This window comes from Haliotis rufescens, unplaced genomic scaffold, assembly GCF_023055435.1.
Source record: "Haliotis rufescens isolate VD_foot unplaced genomic scaffold, xgHalRufe1.0.p SCAF_2, whole genome shotgun sequence".
NCBI lineage: Eukaryota > Metazoa > Mollusca > Gastropoda > Lepetellida > Haliotidae > Haliotis > Haliotis rufescens.
The window spans coordinates 54828967-54849346 of NW_025963890.1; the positions used below are offsets into that span (position 1 = coordinate 54828967).

A 20380-nucleotide genomic window follows, 5' to 3' on the forward strand; every position below is an offset into this window, starting at 1 on the left:
GACATTTACAGTCAGTTACTCCCCTTGCCTCGGGAAGATGCAGCCAGATAAGATGTCCTTGTTTGATTATTTTCATATATGCCCTGTCTCAAAGTATTGTAATTAAACTGGATGGAAAAAAAAGTATACCGAGTGTTTTTCTTTGTTTTTGAAAATGAACCTGTCGTCTATTTGACGAAGTCCATTATGTCACTCATTCCTGCAACAGTTTGTAAAAAGTTATCTGTGTCAGGGCATTGGTTCAGCGAAAACTGGGGAAAGAAATTAAATTGCAACCACGTGACCCCTACTATGTTCGAAATGTAATTTTTTGTCGAAAAAGTAAATATATTGATATTCAATGGTAAGATGTCTATGAGATCCATCAGCTGTTGTGTATTCTATGAACATTTGTATAATTAATTTTCTTTTATCAAACTATATTTTGAAAAATAAAACTACGCATAAGCATTCATTGAGTGCTGACTGAGCGCCAGTACAGATCATTGTTTGGAAAAACGAGAAACATCACTAACTTAAGATATTTTCAATTGAATATCGACCACATGTTAAAATTAAGAGAGATGTATAGAATGTATGTATTAACTATCTCATTGATTGTCACCTCTGGCAGTATACACTTCTTTACCTCGAACATTGTGACTGTAGGTGGTTGTGTGCGCTAAGGGTTCTGAGCATGGAAACTATGCTGGCGGTTAAATGTTTTGGAATATTGATGCTCACACAATCGATCATTGGTCCGCGTAGAACAGTTCAATGATTACAATACAAGTACAGTTCATTGTGTACATTACATTAACAGTTAAATGTTACAATACGCAAACTCAGCGCGTTCAAATAAATGGTCATCACGACCCAGAAATCAATCAGTGGATGGTTCTCCAGATATACTGCAACAGTGCTCAGTCTGATGGCAAGTGTCGTCAGTCCTCGCAGTACCATGCACGGTCTCTTTTCCTGACTATACAACCGATTCCGGGGTAGAATAGGTCTTCAGCAACCCATGCTTGCCGTAAAAGGTGACTACGCTTGTCGTAAAAGGCGACTAACGGGATCGGGTGGTCAGGCTCGCTGACTTGGTTGATGCATGTCATCAATTCCAATTGCGTGGATCGATGCTTATAATATCAATCACTGGATTGTCTGGCCCAGACTCGATTATTTACAGACCGCCGTCATATAGCTGTAATACTGCTGAGTGCGGCGTTAAACAGCAAACCAACCAATCAGACTAAAGCAACAACGGCTTCGACATCAGTGATCTTCAAAGTTGGACTGGTCACCACTTCAACCCAGACCATCTGAAGGAAGAAAGATAAGCTTACATACACAAAATCACAAACACACAACAATAATGATACATCAACAGCAAAATAAAAATGACTACATATAAACAAGATGTTATTCAGCTCACTTTGTATGAAAATTGACGAGGGTCACGTTTCGATAAAATACTGGTATGGTGTGCCCCGATCACTTAATGAGAACAACAGGTCTTTCGTATCCTGTACTTATCGAGGAGCGCACACATATATATAGCCAGGCTGAGCAATTTGTTGTTCCGTCTCTAGATCAATGACTATAGATCAACTCATATGTTATTTTCCTTGTTGATGGATTCAAAATAACGCTTCACCGTCGTATAAGTCTCTCCGTGAGAATACTAACACTTTAGGTTTACCATCCACTGTCGCTTCAAGCTTGGCTGAATAAAAAAAGTTAACGAAGGCAGTTTTTATTCCTATCATGACTGCACAGAACGTGAAATACCGAAATGTCCCTGCAATAATTTAGTTACAACTATAAAATAAGATAAACGCTTATTTTGGTATTTCCTGTCGTGATAATGCTTGAATTTTGCTCAACGCGGCGTAAAACCATACTCACTCATTCACTCTAACCGGGATCTTTACGTGTGTGTATGTGTGTGTGTGCGTGCGTGCGTGCGTGCGTGTGTGTGTGTGCTGGTATTTATATTGTTGCATGTGAAGTAGACTAAATTGGGTTGTCCAGCATGACGAAAATAGTCCATTATCTGTGTAGGATGACTCAGCGTACCGTTACTCAGCTATTTTAATGTTGTAATAAATATATCTTGTCGGTGTTATAATACATTAAATAAGACATATTTGATAGCAGTTTCATGTACATGTGTAAGATACTACGATATGTATGTACCTATCCGGGTTTCGTCAGGAACACCGGGTTGGATATGAGGAGATAATGAATAATGAGTACACTTTAACTTTAAAAATTATATTTAGATCGATATATTGAATTGCGAGATCATAATTAACTTGCCCCTCACCGCTCCACGCATGGGTTCTGCTACCTGGAATGTGGTTGCCAAGGTGATTGGGAAATTGAGGAGGTCGGGTTCAGGGAGTTAGTGAGTATGGTTTTACGCCGCGTTTTGCTATATTCTAGCAACATCACGGCGGGGGACACCAGAAATGGACTTCACACATTGTACCCATGTCGGGAATCGAACCCGGGTCTTCGGCGTGACGAGCGAGCGCTTTAACCACCAGGCTACCCGACCGCCCCTGGTCAGGTTCAGGCTCTCATACTGTTTCAACGTTTGCCTGTGTTCATATCTTAAATGCTTAATGTCGTGCAGCCCGTGCTCGGAGGTTTCACCAAAGTGGGACGTTTAGGAAAACGTTCGATCACTTGCCCTCCCTCCTACATTACGTGGACAATGTGGAGGTCACCGATGGCCATAATTCGCTATGCAGAGATGTGTCCCTTGGTGGTTCCAAAACCTATGACCGTGGGTTCGAACCCTGGTTCGCTCCGATTACATTTCTAGGTTTGTCAGCACCATACATGTGCTCGTGAGTTTCACCAAAGTGGTCAGACTTACATCACTTAGGGCTTTCCTCACACATTAAGCTGACACGCCGTGATATAACTGGACAAATGTTCAAAGCGGCGTTAAACCCCACTCCATCACTCACTAACTCTGTAATGTGCCTCCCGTTGTTTGTTTGTTCGTTTGTTTGTTTGTTTGTTTGTTTGTTTGTTTCCTGACAGTAGTACTCCTCCCATGCGACGGCGGCCTGTATATGACACAGTCATGGAAATAGCAACGATAGAACAGCCTGTGATATAATGTACTTAGAGAATGCGTTTAGATACATACAGATGTTTGTTGGGGTGTTTTAGGGGTCTACATTTGTGGTTTGAATTGTTTTGTTCGGAGTTCGGAGTTCGGAGCCTTTAGACAATGTGATATGGCCATCACCCAAAACCGTCATGATAGTATGTATTTGAAAAACTCTGTGTTCTGTTGGTATAAGGGTAACGCTATTTTTCAGGGCATTATCATTTGCAGAAGCCTGAGGTCTTCCATTAACTGCCCGACGAAGGAGGGCAGTTGAAAAGACCGAGGGCTTCTGCAAATGATAATGCCCTGAAAAATAGCGTTACCGTTATTATAGCTATAAATGGATGGAATTTGTTATCAAATAAAAAGAAACAACAATGTCGATTTTAAAACATTTACTGCAATCAACACGAATGTCACTGACCCACTTTTACAAATATGGAAACGTCATAGAACAAACCAGATGACGTCACTATTGAACGTTACGTCACCTATCCCTATCCTATGACGTCACCTAACAACGGGCGTGATAATGGTCCGTCGTCAAGTAATATGAGGGCATTATCAAGTTACAGTGGCCCGCTCATTTCTGATAACATGCGGGCGTTTTTATGATAATTCTATCCATTTTAGCTATAATATAGTACAACACAGTGCTCCATCCCGGTTGCATCGTGTCCAGTCGCACATTTCAATGCCAAAGTAGGGTCGCAAGCATTTGTTCCCCGTAAGCAGAGGGACACCAGTGGCCCGGTCGTTTAAGCTACAACAGTTTGCTAACTACTCTGCAGGTTTGCCGTCTTAGGCGTGGCAGAAAGCTATGATCGCGAGTTCGAATCCAGTTTCGCGGTGATTACATTTCTAGGTTTGTCAGTACCATACCTGTGCTCGTGGGGTTCACCAAAGTGGGAAATATCTCAGACACACCCTACTCCACTCCACCCCGCTCCACTTCACTCGGGACCCGTGAAGATCCGGGGTAAATAGGTCTTCAGCAACCCATACTTGTCGCAAGAGGCGACTAACGGGATCGGGTGGTCAGGCACGCTGACTTGGTTGATGCATGTCATCGATCTCAAATGCAGTTCCTGGGTTTCTATACTCCTACCCGAATCAAAACGGGGGGACAAACAGGTTGCTGGGTTTCTATATTCATATACCCGGAATCTCCACGGGGAGACACGCAGGTTGCTGGGTTTCTATATTAACATACCCGGAATCTCCACGGGGAGACACGCAGGTTGCCGGGTTTCTATATTCATATACCCGGACTCCCCAGGGGGAGACACGCAGGTTGCCGGGTTTCTATAGTCATATACCCGGAATCCCCAGGGGGAGACACGCAGGTTTCTGGGTTTCTATATTCACATACCCGGAATCCCCAGGGGGAGACACGCAGGTTTCTGGGTTTCTATATTCACATACCCGGAATCCCCAGGGGGAGACACGCAGGTTTCTGATTTTCTATATTCACATACCCGGAATCCCCACGGGGAGACACACAAGTTGCTGGGTTTCTATATTCACATACCCGGAATCCCCACGGGGAGACACACAAGTTGCTGGGTTTCTATATTCACATACCCGGAATCCCCACGGGGAGACACACAAGTTGCTGGGTTTCTATATTCATATACCTGGAATCCCAGGTTGCAGTCAATACACACCCACAAATGTGACTGAGTTTGGTTCAGCGCCGTCTGGACAGTATATTGGCCGTGTTAGGAAGGCTCTAAGTGATGCGGGTATTTGACGTTTATCTCTATGCTTGAAGACATCATAACACAAAAGATCTTATAGCAATTCCATATATCGCTTACATACTAGTATTTATTTCCTCTTACATTTACCATTTTTACTGAATTTAAATTTGCATATGAATATTAATAGTTATTACAAGAAACGATTGAGCATTACATTCGGATGATGAAATCTGGGAATAAGATATTTTAGGATCTGTATACCACTATATTGAAGGCAATGAATGTGAACATTGCAAACATTTGCTTGGAATTTATGGTAGATCACAATTACTATGCTGTCTCAAAACTAATGAAGTTTCCTGGAGATGACGCTGACCCTCAGATTAGAATGTTCGGTAGGAGGAATATGGATATTGTGTCTATTCCAACATATAAATAATTATTACAATATGGCCGTCTTTAGGGCACTGTCGAGATCTCTTGACAAATCAGTTGGATTTTCTAGTCCCACCGACAGTCGGACAAGAGTGTTGGTTATTCCGATTGCATCCCTCGCCTCGTCTGTCATCATACTGTGGGTCATCGTACACCTGGAGGACAGACCAAACGTACAGGTATTTCATCACAACATGCACACATGTGCGTCATCGTGCATCAAAAGGACAAAACTGACGTAAACATGTTTGATCGCATAAACTAGCGTACACGTGCGTCGTCTTACACCTAGACGTCAAAGCTAAAGTATATATGTATTTGATCAAAACAAAACTGGCATACGTGTGCATTATAGGACGCCTTGGCGACAAAAATAATGTACATACATTTCATCAAACAAACTAGCCTACACGTGCATCGTCTTACACCTAGACGTCAAAGCTAAAGTATATATGTATTTGATCAAAACAAAACTGGCATACGTGTGCATTATAGGACGCCTTGGCGACAAAAATAATGTACATACATTTCATCAAACAAACTAGCCTACACGTGCATCGTCTTACACCTAGACGTCAAAGCTAAAGTATATATGTATTTGATCATACCAAAACTGGCTTACTTGTGCGTTATCGGACGCCAAGACGACAAAACTAACGTACACTCATGTTCGGACAACAAACAAGCAGACATGTGAGTCTCCGTACGCGTAGACGGCAAAAGATACAGATATGTTGTCACACGAAATCTAGCAGGCTGTATTTCATCGCAACTCATCTATATGACAAATCTAGTATAGTTGTATTTGATCATGTACCCATACACTGCAAATCTAGCACATAAATATTTGTTCATGACAAACATAGTATCAGCCGTTTGATCATGTGACAAAAATTACAAACCGGTGTATAATGAGGACAAAAAAAAGCACAGACCGGTGTTTAAATCAGGACAAAACTAGCATTCTAATTTTTTATCATGCTTAAACCGGTTTAGAGGAAATTGACCATGCCAACACAAATAAGAGATAGTTCACTGTGACAACTGGCATACATAAATTTCACTAGGACAAAACTAGCATACAGATATTTTATCATGACAAAATAGCATGCAGATATTTCACCATGCTTCAACTATGTATGCTTTTTCGATGGTATATGATGTATTATGTAAGAAAGCGACGACAGGCATCGTTCAGGATATCGGTATCAGTGCTTGCTTTCTTGAAATACACACACGCGTACAACGAATGGAACAAACACTCACATTAGACACTTTATTTTAAGAACAAATACTCACGGTAACTCTGCCAGACTCTCATAGCCTCCAAGGCTAAACCCAAGGCTGATTATCTGCAACCGAATTTTAAATACAGTAAACTACGGTTATAACGAATTCAAATGGACTACTAATTTTAGTTCTTTATAACCGTAATTCGTTGTAAGCATATATACAGTATAACTACAGCAAATAGTCGGGACCAAAAAAGTAGGTTCGTTATATCCGTCAGTTCGTTATAAGCGTGTTCGTTATAACCGTAGTTTACTGTATTTCAAACGTGCTTCGTATACACACATTATACTTACATGCAAATGCATTATAGTAACTATTCATTATAGCAATACTTGAATATATAGACAGAGCTCAATATTTGATAACTGGATACCATAGAGTAAGAATATTTGGATACATGATTTAACGAATGAGCATCTTCTCTGTTTTGTACCTTGAGATTTTTCAGAAATGTCTTGGTTTGTTCCCCCGACCCTTTGACGTAGAAGCTCACCATCCCTCCGTTGTCTCTCAGAATCCTCTTAGCCAGACCGTATTGTGAATGAGAAGCTAAGCCTGAAATAGAAACGTATGCAGGAAAAACAAACAAGACATTATGTAATGCTTTCACAACTAGGAACTAATATCTCTCCAGTCTGAATATATTGTACTTTTATTCCAATGTCTGTTCTACATGATGGCCTTAAGTGCAAATGTCATGTTCTCGTTTTAGGGGATTTTGGACAGTGGCTTCTATTCTATTTTATGCTTCATTCCTATAATATAAGACGTTTTATAACATTTGTTAAGGAACAGTTCAATGTGTTCAACACAAGAACAGTTCAATATGTACAACACAAGAACAGTGTCCATTACATGAACAGTCAATATGTACATTACAGGAACACTTCAATATGTACATTACAGGAACAGCTCAATATGCACATTACATGAACAGTCAATATGTACATTAAAGGACAGTTCAATATGTACAGCACATGAACTGTTCAATATGTACATACAGGAACAGTTCAATATGTACAATACGAGAACAGTTCAATATGTCCATTACATGAACAGTCAATTTGTACATTACAGGAACAGTTCAATATGTACATTACAAGAACAGTTCAATATGTACAATACAAGAACAGTTCAATAAGTACATTACAGGAACAGTTCAATATGTACAATACAAGAACAGTTCAATATGTACAATACAAGAACAGTTCAATATGAACAATACATGAACAGTTCAATATGTGCAATACAAGAACAGCTCAATATGTACACACAAGAACAGTTCAATATGTACATTACAGGAACATTTCAATATGTACAATACAAGAACAGTTCAATATGTACAATACAAGAACAGTTCAATATGTAGAATACAAGAACTGTTCACTATGTGCAAAACAAGAACAGTTCAATATGTACAATACAAGAACAGTTTAATATGTACATTACAGGAACATTTCAATATGTACAATACAAGAACAGTTCAATATGTACAATGCAAGAACAGCTCAATATGTACATACAGGAACAGTTCAATATGTACAATACAAGAACAGTTCAATATGTTTATTACAGGAACAGTTCAATATGTACATTACAGGAACAGTTCAATATGTACAATACAAGAACAGCTCAATATGTACATTACAGGAACAGTTCAACATTTACATTACAGGAACAGTTCAATATGTACATACAAGAACAGTTCAATATGTACAATACAAGAACAGCTCAATATGTACATTACAGGAACAGTTCAATATGTACATACAGGAACAGTTCAATATGTACAACACCATAACCGTTCAATATGTACAATACAGGAACAGTTCAATATGTACAATATAGGAACAGTTCAATATGTACAATACAGGAACAGTTCAATATGTACAATACAAGAACAGCTCAATATGTACATTACAGGAACAGTTCAACATTTACATTACAGGAACAGTTCAATATGTACATACAAGAACAGTTCAATATGTACAATACAAGAACAGCTCAATATGTACATTACAGGAACAGTTCAATATGTACATACAGGAACAGTTCAATATGTACAACACCATAACCGTTCAATATGTACAATACAGGAAAAGTTCAATATGTACAATATAGGAACAGTTCAATATGTACAATACAGGAACAGTTCAATATGTACATTACATGAACAGTCCAATGTGCAATACGCAAACTCAGCACGATCATATATATGGTCATCAAGATCCAGAAATTCTACACACCGGGGTAAAGAACTTTATCAATCAGTGGATGGTTCTCCAGATATTCTGCAACGACTTTGGCGTTGCTGCAGTGCTCCCTCAGTCTGATGGCAAGTGTCTTCAGTCCTCGCTGTACCATGAAGCAGTCAAATGGGGAGGGAACGGCTCCAAGAGCTACAGTGTAGACAGGGTGGTTACGAAGGTACCAACCGGGGTCCCGTACATGAATACGATCTTAGTACCATGACTGTTTTAAAACGTTACAATAGCCTCACAGCCTCCGCAGTGCTTTGTGAAGCGGGGCTCTGATCTGTTATGTTAATAACTAGTATTTCTTTGTCAGATACGGCATAATGACTCATCAGTCTAGGTGACTTGTTAAAATGCCTGTAGGATACAATATCAGATGAACACTTTATTGAGGGTATCTACATGAAGATGGTCACCATTGGTTATGGTGATTACCTGCTTTTAACTAATCTTAAGTAAATTTAATATATTGTCTCCTAAAACAAAGGGTACACATCGCTGAATGTCCGCAATGCTTCATTCATAATTGACATGATGTATTTGTTCTGGTTATGAAGGATGTGGCGCCGACACGGTCCTTTGTCACCGGTTAGAATATAACTATCGCTTGCCATAAATGATGAGAATATTGGAACAGGTGGTCAAACTCGACTTATTGGGTGTCATCATATAACGACCTTGTTCAACCACGAGTTTGCCAGGCCCAGACGTAATCATTTTCATACCGCCTTCAGGAAAAAAAACAATAAACAGACAAACCAACAAAATATCAATGCGTGGAAAGATAAAAATAACACTTGGTAAGTAACATACCCATTTGAAAGAACTTGATTTGTTGGGCTATGTTTGCATCGTTTGTTGCCAGAGAGCCCATCAGAACGTCACTGTGACCTGCAAACAACCCTCCCACATAAGCGATATATTCCAACAGTGTGACCATCTGTAATAAAGGACCAATAATATTTTCATCATGCAGCGTTTAATCAGAAATACCGCAACGATGTGTCAAAAGATCACAATGTGAATATCATTATACAATAGCTCACTATCCGCTTCACGAACAGAATATAACATTCGAGTATAAACTTCAATAATTCTTTTGAAACGAAGTTTGGATATAACGAATATTTGTTAGATAAATAGTTCGTTTTATAACTACTACTGTATCTCGAATGATGAATTTGGCATATCAGCGTTGATTATTTGTTTTATCAACACTGACATCGACCTTTTGATATATCCAACTTCATTATATCGGAAATTGACTATTTATTTATCTATTTATGTGTCTCTTTTTATGTTATGATCTGTTTAAAATTTGAAATATAGGTTCTATTCAGTGTTTGATATTTGAGCAGATTTATGTTGTACCATTCATGTACTTGGTGATTGAGTGCATTACGATGTCCACACCAAGGTCAAGTGGTCTCTGAAATGATACACAAAATGACAGCTAATACGTCTGCCACCATAATCATTGGACGCTATATTCATCCATTGACATTTCATTGAGTAATTTTACATTTATCAAAGGCAAAAAATAACATGTCGTCACTTTAGATTCAGGTCGTCGCGGTTCATATAAAGTGAGACTTCGTTAGTCCGAACCCCGTTAATATGGACACCAAACCTCAAGGGCGATCATGAAATAAACGTCTCTATACATTACGAAACGAACATTACATCTATCCATGATTCGTAAATCCCGGAATTTGTTCAGGCGGGCGAGTTCATGGGTAATTGTACTGTACGGATAAACGAGGCTTCACTGTACGTACTTGCATATATACCCCTGATGATTCCGAATAAGATTAGATCGTAATTGCGTAGGTGCCTGTAATCACTGGATTGTATGGTTCAGATTTGATTAGTTACAAACCGCAGTCACATTGCTGGAATATTGCTGTGTGCGGCGTAAGTCAACGACACACAAAACCTGCATATATATTGCAGCACATAAATATAATATGCTTACCAGAAGATATGGTGTGAGAAATGTGTTATCGACGCAAATCAGTGCATCGGGGACTTTTTTCCTGACTACAGCAACCACGGCCTCGATATCAGTGATCTTCAGAGTTGGATTGGTCACCACTTCAAACCAAACCATCTAAAGAAAGAAAACTCCAACTTACATACAATCACAAACACACAACAATACATCAACAGCGAAATATATATGACTATATATAAACAAGACTCTTCAACTCTGTATGCAAATTGTCGGGGGTCACGGTGTGATAACATATTGTGTTCCCCGATCACTAAATGAGAACAGCTCTTTTGTATCTTCTTCAGATGGAGGAACGAGGACAGATGTATAGCCCGGTTTAGCAAGTTGTTGTTCCGTCTCTAGATCAATGCTGTGGCCCTGATCCGGACTCATATGTTATTTTTTTGTTGGGATACGTTGATAGATACAATATTAAGTCTCCCCGTGACTTACTTTAGGTTTACAATCCAGTGCCGCTTCAAGCTTGGCTAAATCAAGGAAGTCAACGAAGGTCGTGCTTATTCCCATCTTGACTGCACAGTACTTGAAATATCGAAATACGCCTGCAATAAGTTAGTTACACATTTGAAATAAAATGAACATAACTTAGCATTTTAAAAATTGATGGATATATTTTAATTTTTTCATGCTCATCAGAGGTATCTTTCGAACCGGTATTTTTCAAAATAATCGAATCTTGCTTGACGAGTAACCAATACTGATTGATTAAACCAAATAAAAAATCATAATTCATTAATTTAAAATAAGTCGTCTTCACTTTAACAACATTAAATCAATTTCAATTCAAGACATCTTGCTTTACCTGTACAACTATTTCTGTTACATGCACGCATCTCAAATAGCTGTGAGTTGCTCTGCGAGACCTCTGTCTGTCTTACCTCCATAGACGTCAGCGGAACACAACACGTTGTCGCCGGATGTGAGGAGGTGGGTAGCTGTCATTGTAGCTGCCATGCCAGAGGCGAAGCAGTACGCTGGAATTTGAAATTGGTAATTTCCTGGGAAAGGCACCTTATTCAATATGTACTTTAAGTGTAGGGGGCCATTGGTGCTTCCCAGGAATCGATCATCATTGTTTACAAATTGCTTGTGCTTGTACTAGTCCGAACTTAACTAGTTTTATAGTGCTAGCCCACTCAGCTATACACAATATACTGACTCCGAGCCGACCAGTCGTTCCTTTACCCACTTAATGCCGGGCGCCAGGCAGGGTAATAACAAATTCCATCTTTTATCGTCTTTTGGATGGCACCACCAACCACCGCTCTCCAGGTAGACGTTCCACCCACCTGGCAGTCATTTAGAGTTTTTAGATTTATAAAGGCTTTTAGGAGAATATTGGTTTGTTTCTTTTCATAAGGAACAATGAAATACCTAAACAACCTAAATGGTGGCCATGCATGATCCTGTAATTACCGACCGACATAGACAGACATTTAGTCCCAGAAATAAAGTTGTCGTATTCAAAATATAGGTCTTTGAGAGGCATTTAGAAGTAATACACTTAGGGAAGAGAATATATGGATATCAGCTTCTTTATTATGAGGAACACAACGTTTCGGAGTATATACTTACTCCTTCATCAGGTGGATGATGATGAAGGAGTAAGCATATACTCCGAAACGTTGTGTTCCTCATAACACAAAAGTTGACAACCCTACATTCTCTTCCCTTTAAAACTATATATCTATAAAATAAAAAAATTAAAAAAATCGAAATGGCACCCAATACAATCCTTAATTTCCTTGAGCTAAAGCAATCGAAACTTGCCAAATCATCCTAAACTTGAGTTGGACTCCTTTTTATTTTTTTTCTCCAGTGTCTGGGAGACAGACTACAACTGACACACTAGATATATGGACAACAGACTGATAATGATTTCCGAATTCAAACATACACTATACCGGAGCGCCTACATCCTGAACAATGTAATAGGTCAAAGTTTAATATACTCAACAACAAAAGTTCCTTTTGCAAACCGAAATTGTTTCAGATTTGGTAAAAAACATAACTTTGCAATAAATCTTATTTAATGTCACAGGAACTTTTGTTGTTCAGCATATTAAGCATTTGAGTGGAATCGCATGTACTTTGCATACTGAAGAAAAAAGTTATGGAGCAGGAATATTTAGGGGGATGTTTTATTAAATTGTTTGCCCTGTCTTCGCTACAACAAAATATCCCAAAATATATTCATCAGTCCTTCCTTTTTTATTCAGTATATTTAGCTGATCAGTTCATAACTGAAGAGGTGAGGTGAGGTGAAATTGGGTTTAACGTCGCGTCCAAGATTATTGCACTTATATACCGACGTGCATGCACGTGTGTGTGTTTGTTTGACTGCTTGTACTAGTCCGGACTGATGCCGATTTATAGTGCTAGCCCACTGAGATACCATGCCGCAGTTTAACATGAATACCCCACTCAGACACAGTATACTGACTCCGAGCCGACCAGTCCTTGTTTTAGTCCCTTAATGCCAAGCGCCAGACAGGGTAACAACAAGTACCATCTTTTAACGTCTTTTGGTATGACGCGGCCGGGGATCGAACCCCGGACCTTCCGCTCTCCGGGCGGACGCTCTACCATAAGACCACGGAGGCGGTCCATAACTGAAGAACGTAAAACACAACGTAAATAGAATAACCTGACTTCGCCCCTTCCAGTGCTGCAAGGCATTCTTCCAGACAGCTGCGGTTTGGGTTGTTTCCTCGGGAGTAGTAAAATCTCTGTAAAAAAACTGTGGTTTTAGTTAAACACAGAATAAATATTACCCAAACATGGATAACATTGCTGGAAAGAGACAGGGTGTGATTTATAAATTCAAGGTTTCCCAAAATGTGTTGGGTATCTGTATTCCTTTAATATTGGTCGGTTTAAGATGTGAACATGACCAATCACTTATGCTATACCAGACCTCTCAACAGCCCTTGAGATCAGATTACTTGACATTCGTCCGGTGAGCGATTAGGTTGACATATAGTTAATTTCACTGATATAGTTTGGCGCCATAATATGCTGTGTGTCCCGCGGCACTTAAAGTGACAGCACTGTGACCCTAAACATTCTCGAATTGACACAACGCAAAGACGGCCAAGAATCATTCTAGATCAAAAGTAATTTTCATCAGAGCCTTGTATATTCGTAAAGCTTACGGAAGGATATAAAACGTCGGAGTACAGATCCGCCACAGTGCTATCACTTTAAGTGAGTGTGAATGAGCTGGGTTTAACGCTGCTTTTAACAGTATTCCAGTTGTATCGCGGCGTGTCAGCCTAATGTGGGAGGAAAGCCCGAAGTGATGCAGCTCTCAGACGTTACCACTTCGGTGAAACCTACGAGCACGGGTATGGTGCAGACAAACCTAGAAACATAATCGGGGCGAACCGGGAATCGAACCCACAACCAAGGGACGCAACTCTGCACAGCGAATTGCGGCCACCCGTGCTCCCTGTCACTTTAAGTGGCGCACGACACCCACAACATTTGTTATAACGTCAGAATACCAAGCGGTTAAAAAAAATGTTCAAATGAATTTGGAATAATCTATTATGAAACAAAAACAAACTAATCATGTAACCTTAAAAACATGGACACTTGATCTTGAAAATATTTAGTCCATCTTGATATATCTACCATGATGCAAGTTTACTAAACTGGGTTGTCCAACATGACGAAAAAAGTCCATTATCTTTGAAGGATGACTCAGCGTACCGTTACTCAGCTGTTTTATTGATGTAGTAAATATATCTTGTCGGTATTACAATGACGAGTATATATGGACACCCTTTTAATACCATATGCAATTAGAAATATTTTCTTGCCGTCGCATGTTTAAGATATTATTGTTTGTTTGTTTTTTGTTGTTTAACGCCGCAATCAGCAATATTCCAGCTATATGACGGCGGTCTGTAAATAATTGACATCATGAGCATCGATCCAAGCAGTTGGGATCAATGACATGCACCAACCAAGTCAGTGAGCCTGACCACCTGATCCCGTTAGTCGCCTTTTACGGCAAGTATGGGTTGCTGAAGACCTATTCTACCCCGGATCTTCACGGGTCTTAAGATATTAACATTTGCATGCACATACAGCTTGCGTCTAGAACATCGTGTTTAATGCAGATAATGAATAATGGTTGCATTTCATCACTTTTTCCGTACCGTACATGCATTGTACACGCGGTGTGGGATAATATAGGCCATCATATCTACAGTCACAATAACTTGCCACTCACCGCTCCACGCGTGGGTTCTGCTATCTGGAACGTGGTTGCCAAGGTGATTGGAGGAACAACAGCCCTGTGACTCCACTGCATAGGATCCACCCCCGTATGGATGGCATCAGTACTGAAACTGTCAAAACCTTCGCCAAACTCTTCAGGCTGCTCCATTCCGAACACGTCGCCAGCGATCTGTATGTATGAATGCGTGTATTGGGCGATAACACGACAATATGCATTCACGACACAGCACTCCCTGGCCTACTTACACTTGGTAAATTGTTATAGGTCAAGTTAGTATTAAAGCCCTCATACTGTTTAAACGTTTGTGTGTGTAAATATCGTATCTACTTAATGTTGTACAACCCGTGCTCGTCGGTTTCCCCAAAGTCGAAAGTACATGGCAAACTATTTCATGTACTACTTGGGTTTCCCTCTGACATCAAGCTGACACGCCATCATGATTTTTATGTTTTCTCTTTCACGTGCCACCTGTTACGAGATACATGTATATAAACAGTTGACATTGAATAACTAAGTACATCATCAGTTCAGGTTATGTCTCATGCAACTTCATGGTCCCTGCGGAACCTTTGTGTTGCTGTGGTCTATTATCAGCCATCATCTGGTGTCGAAATGCTTGATACTGTTTTCATGGTCCCCAGGAGGTCTTAGCTTTGTAATATTTCACTCATTCATTTTGCTTAATGATTTATCAGGGTAATTAGATTTCGAAAAAGTAAAATCGTATGTTTTACGCTTTGTTTTATACCATTCCTCACACGTCAAATGTACTTTGAAATGCTCTGACAATTTGAGTTGAATTGTCAGATTTGAGTTTGGTTATCTTAGTTTGAATTTAATTTTAATGAGAACATCCGATCCTGTCACTGCTTTTCAATGTTACTTATATAGTTTAAACTGTTACGGTTGTGAAACACACAACGATGGAACAACTTGTAATAGTATTAAGAGAATGCGTTAAGATACATGTGGATATTTGTTGGTGAGGTTCAGGCGTCCACATTTGGGTTTTGAGTTGTTTGGTTCGGAGAAAGGAGCCATTATACAATCTAATGCCCCGATAACTCAACACTTTTATTTTAAAATGCATTTGGAAAACTCTTTGTTCTGCTGTCCGTCATCACAATCGTGCCTCGTTGCACAGTTCAGAGTCTTGCAGTATCGCATGCATCTGTTCTCCCTGGACATGGGGTCACCGGTGGCCCAGCAGTGTAAGGTGCCGCAATTTACTCTGATAGATTTGCGTCCCGTAGGCCTGCCAGGCCTATTGTCAAATCCAGATTCGCCGTGATTTGGTTTGTCGGTATCATAACCGTCCTCGTGGGTTTCACGAAAGTAGTAAATGCCTAAGACCGGTGTCACTCCGGTCTTCTACGTCATACCGACACGCCGTGATATAACTCAAATACTGTTCAAAGGGGCGTTAATCCCCACTCACTCACTCACTCACTCACAGTTCGCCGTCAGGCAGTTCGGCGACCGCTCAATTTGAAGACATATTAATTAAGAAATTTTAGTATGACGATATTGTCGTAACTGCTTTCGGGTGTCAAGTGGGACCCTACTACAGTTACTGAAAGTATTGCCGTACCTTGTCATCATGGTCAGTTCAGCCATGACTTTGCAATTCGCCTTCACAGCTCAGTCCAGGAGTGACTGGTCCTAAGACGCTTACTCCGAATTGTCTCCATCAGCATTTATACACGCATAATAAAGAAACGCAACACATTTATACTCACATTAGTTTTACTTACTCTCACTCCATCTATCAATACCCGACAGCATCAGACCGGCCAGGCTCGTCACTAAATGGGGAGAACTTAGAACGATCGGGATTCGACTCGATCGACTGCAAACCGCGCTCTCCTCTCCTTATGTTGACGGTATCATTTTACAGTGTTCGGGCCTGACCTGTCTTTGTCACTTGTCCTCATAGATCATTTTTTGTTTGTTTAAAACAATATCAGACCATGAGCTCGTGTTTGTGTCGTGATCTGAAAATTACTGGAACCAAGTAACCGTTTAAAAGATGTATATTGATTAATTGGCGGAAACACCATCGGAAATATCCTGTAACTGTCATCGCCCTATTGATTTTCTGCTTGTTTGCGCCGACACTCCGACTTTCTGTCTCCATCGTTTTTAAAACTATAACCATCAAATTAAAGGTTGACTTTGGTATAATTTTTCTAAGGTTTGTGGGATGCATTTTTTCCTTATAACATCCTCCGCCTGTTGACAAAGCTGTCCATATCTCGGATGGAGGTAGCACTAGGTCAGGTCTGATATGTTAAACTATAATCACGATAAACACAAGAGAAGTAAAACAGGATCGATCATTCTATATATTAAATTGTAACCCATTTCATTTTTTTATGAATAGCCGGAAAACAGCGAATACGCTAAAAGTCAAAATGTATTTACATGATAAAAAATATGAGAAATGATCCTATGTTCCTTCTCATAACCACAAAGCATAAATATCACGATATAGTATTCAAGTACAATATATAATTAATTAAGAGTGATTCATAAATGTCAAATGTCACTGCACATGGCCAAAATATGGCACCACCATTCACGAAAGTTCATGTGTCGCTGGACCCAATCGAATTCACTGTCTCCTTTCTTGTTTCAAAAAATTTGGCGTGGACCAGACGACAGCGGGGGAAGTGTTTGACTCTCCGCCCTATAGAATGGGGTACGGCCATCATCTACAACACTTAAAAAACTGGTAATTCATGATCAACAAGTGAATAGTACCATACCAACTATAGAAATATTAATACATGTAAAAATGTGACATCTGCAGCTCAGACTACTGCCTGTAAAAATAAGACTATATAAACAATAATAGTCTTCTGGCATATGCATATATGCATATAAGTATCATAACGGTCTGAGTCGAATTTCTTGACTACTCATTACACATATAGGTTTACGTGCGTGGACCAATATGATATTAAAAGTACATTGATAAGCACGAACAAATCGCAAAAAAACATGGACTGCTTCAACAGTACAGTCGTATCAGCTATTATTAAATTCTAACTTACAACATTCAGTAAATGCTTTGTAGTTAATAACACTAGAACGAACAACATATGTATTTATATATATAAAAGTATGTGATGGACTGAGAGCACACATTAAAACACCGATAGTAATTGAACGTAGCGAGGAATATAGAAGATACACAAAAATAGAATAATGTAACGTAATGTAACCAAGTTACCTTCATATGAGAACACCCAATCCCAAATACAGGTCTTGTCTCTATAGAAACGTTATTGATTCAGTATTGTCACCATAATGAGATAAGTAATAAGTAGAAATGAACTTTCTCCTTGTAATTCGGTATCTGTAAAGGGGATAACTAATATTTCAAATTCGTAACCATTTTTTATTCTGATCTTCTCACTGTACCCTACTGACAATCGTTAATAACACTCACAAATAACAGGTCCGTAAACTTGTTAAAAAAAAGCCACTACAATATGAAATATAAGGGGCAATAATAAAGGAATCTTCATCATTATCTTCGCATGGCAGATGGCAATTAATATATGAATTATGTCAGATTTAAAGGAAAAGCGACTCCACAATGTTGAAGTACCATGAAAACACCTGTCGTGGAAGGAAGGAATCGTTTTAATAGAAACGCCATGAGCCAACTTACACAAATTCGTCGCGAAATGTATATAGATTGTGTCGGGGTTTGAATTTGCAAATTGTGACAATCAAACAGTATATAATAAGTAAGGAATATACCCGCTGAATACGAAATTTAGTTGAAGGATTTCCAGTCGTTAAAGTGAGGTCTCGGGGACAAAGATAGAATTGTGAGACCATATTTTCATGACAAGCAAAGGAATTTTTCAAATGTAAAACCAATAACGTACCCGGTCGATTGACTTTTGTATTCTTCGAAAAAGTAAAATAAATACAAGAAATACGGTTGATATGATCAGAAAAACATCCATGGAAATAGTGGATTTAATCAACGACATAAATGACGGAGGGGGATAATTTGGAGAGGGTGTAGTTTGATGTGTTTTCGAAATCGTCACACCGTCATGCCAAAAATAAGGGTCGAACTTTAAGCCATATGAAAAGAACGATTATTAAGAGAAATAGAGATAAACCCGCGGCTATGCTTGCCGTTAAGTGAAATGGGTTGGTTAAATCCCCATCTAAAGCGTAGGGTGATAGTGAATCTATCCAATTACCATCAATTAAATTATCCGAAATCACATGTGCCTTTTTCAGACGTTGTGAAATCAGGCGTAAATCAACTTGAAATTCTGTGTCCTTTCTGCGAAACATTATCATCAATTAATAAATGTGGGGTCTTAAAAGCGGAATCCTGAAGAAGGGCTTGTAAACTTTCAATGTTTTTTTTAAGAAGGGTGCATTAAAAAATTCCGATAAAAGTAAGAGATTAGGTGTGTATATTTTTGAAGCAGTTGTCTTTTTCTGACAATGATGAATTCTCATGTCTATGTCGAATGCATCTTGTTTCAACGCACAGTGACAAGGAATTTTAAATATAAATATCTAACAAGCTGGACGCTTCTCAATGCGACCCTTGCACGTTAGTATTATGGTTTTTATACCAATTAAAAAAATTGTGCCTGGTTCGATTTCGAGAGCCAATGAACGTAGCCCATTTAATCGGAATTTAGTATCACACAAGGATTTAATTTCTTGTGCGTCTTGAGTAAACAAAGCAAGTGCGAATGTGAGCGATGTTTTTGGTTTCAGACTATGAATAATCGGGCAGTGTTTTTCGTGTTCACCACATCATGTTTGAAAATCCCAAGCCGAAAATTCCATATACTGATCTTTCGCCTCCGAAACAGACAGATAATCCGGTAAATTCATAACACGCGTGCTTGACCGATTAAGTGGTAAGCCAATAGAATCTATTCGATATACATCAAAGAGAGTAGAATGAGTCTGGATAGGAACAATGAGCGAAAATAAAATTGAATTTGAATTCTGAGACGAGTCAACAGTGCGTTCTCGATAATAATAATAACCTGGATCTTTATGTGCAACGTGAAACAACGGGTATTCTGCATTGAGACGTTTTGAATCATTTGTAACGCTTTCTTTACTTCCGAAACTGGGAGTAAAGATGGACTCAATCGTTGATTAACTTACTGTTGAATGCCAAAATACTTTCCATCAATTTCTTGTCGAATTGTAGTTAGGAACGTGAGGCGATCTAACAAGATTTTCATCGTAATAAAAATAAATCTCTCCACATCTTGTATTTGTTCAGTGACTAGTTTAATATCGTTAGGGTTTGTTTCAATA

General features: G+C 39.2%; 1 protein-coding gene across 1 annotated transcript; it reads right to left on the reverse strand.

Annotated features, from left to right (window-relative positions):
- Positions 1–4908: 4908 nt before the first annotated feature.
- Positions 4909–15285, reverse strand: LOC124140893 (cystathionine gamma-lyase-like). Its single transcript, XM_046508715.2, has 11 exons — positions 15050–15285; positions 13457–13538; positions 11688–11783; positions 11242–11351; positions 10771–10905; positions 10167–10224; positions 9609–9686; positions 8787–8939; positions 6974–7095; positions 6547–6599; positions 4909–5402 (listed from the first exon to the last, which is right to left on the reverse strand). The coding sequence occupies exons 1-11, from the start codon at positions 15203–15205 to the stop codon at positions 5255–5257; spliced, it is 1191 nt and encodes a 396-aa protein (XP_046364671.1). The 5' UTR covers positions 15206–15285; the 3' UTR covers positions 4909–5254.
- Positions 15286–20380: the final 5095 nt, after the last annotated feature.

Excerpts from the sequence above, each read along its gene's own strand:
- LOC124140893 (XM_046508715.2), bottom strand. The coding sequence starts at position 15,205 with ATGGAGCAGCCTGAAGAGTTTGGCGAAGGTTTTGACAGTTTCAGTACT. Across the intron at positions 8,940-9,608 it reads AATCAAGTTCTTTCAAATGG|CTCTTGGAGCCGTTCCCTCC; the intron begins GTATGTTACTTA and ends TCTACACTGTAG. Across the intron at positions 5,403-6,546 it reads GAGAGTCTGGCAGAGTTACC|GTGTACGATGACCCACAGTA; the intron begins GTGAGTATTTGT and ends TCTGTCCTCCAG.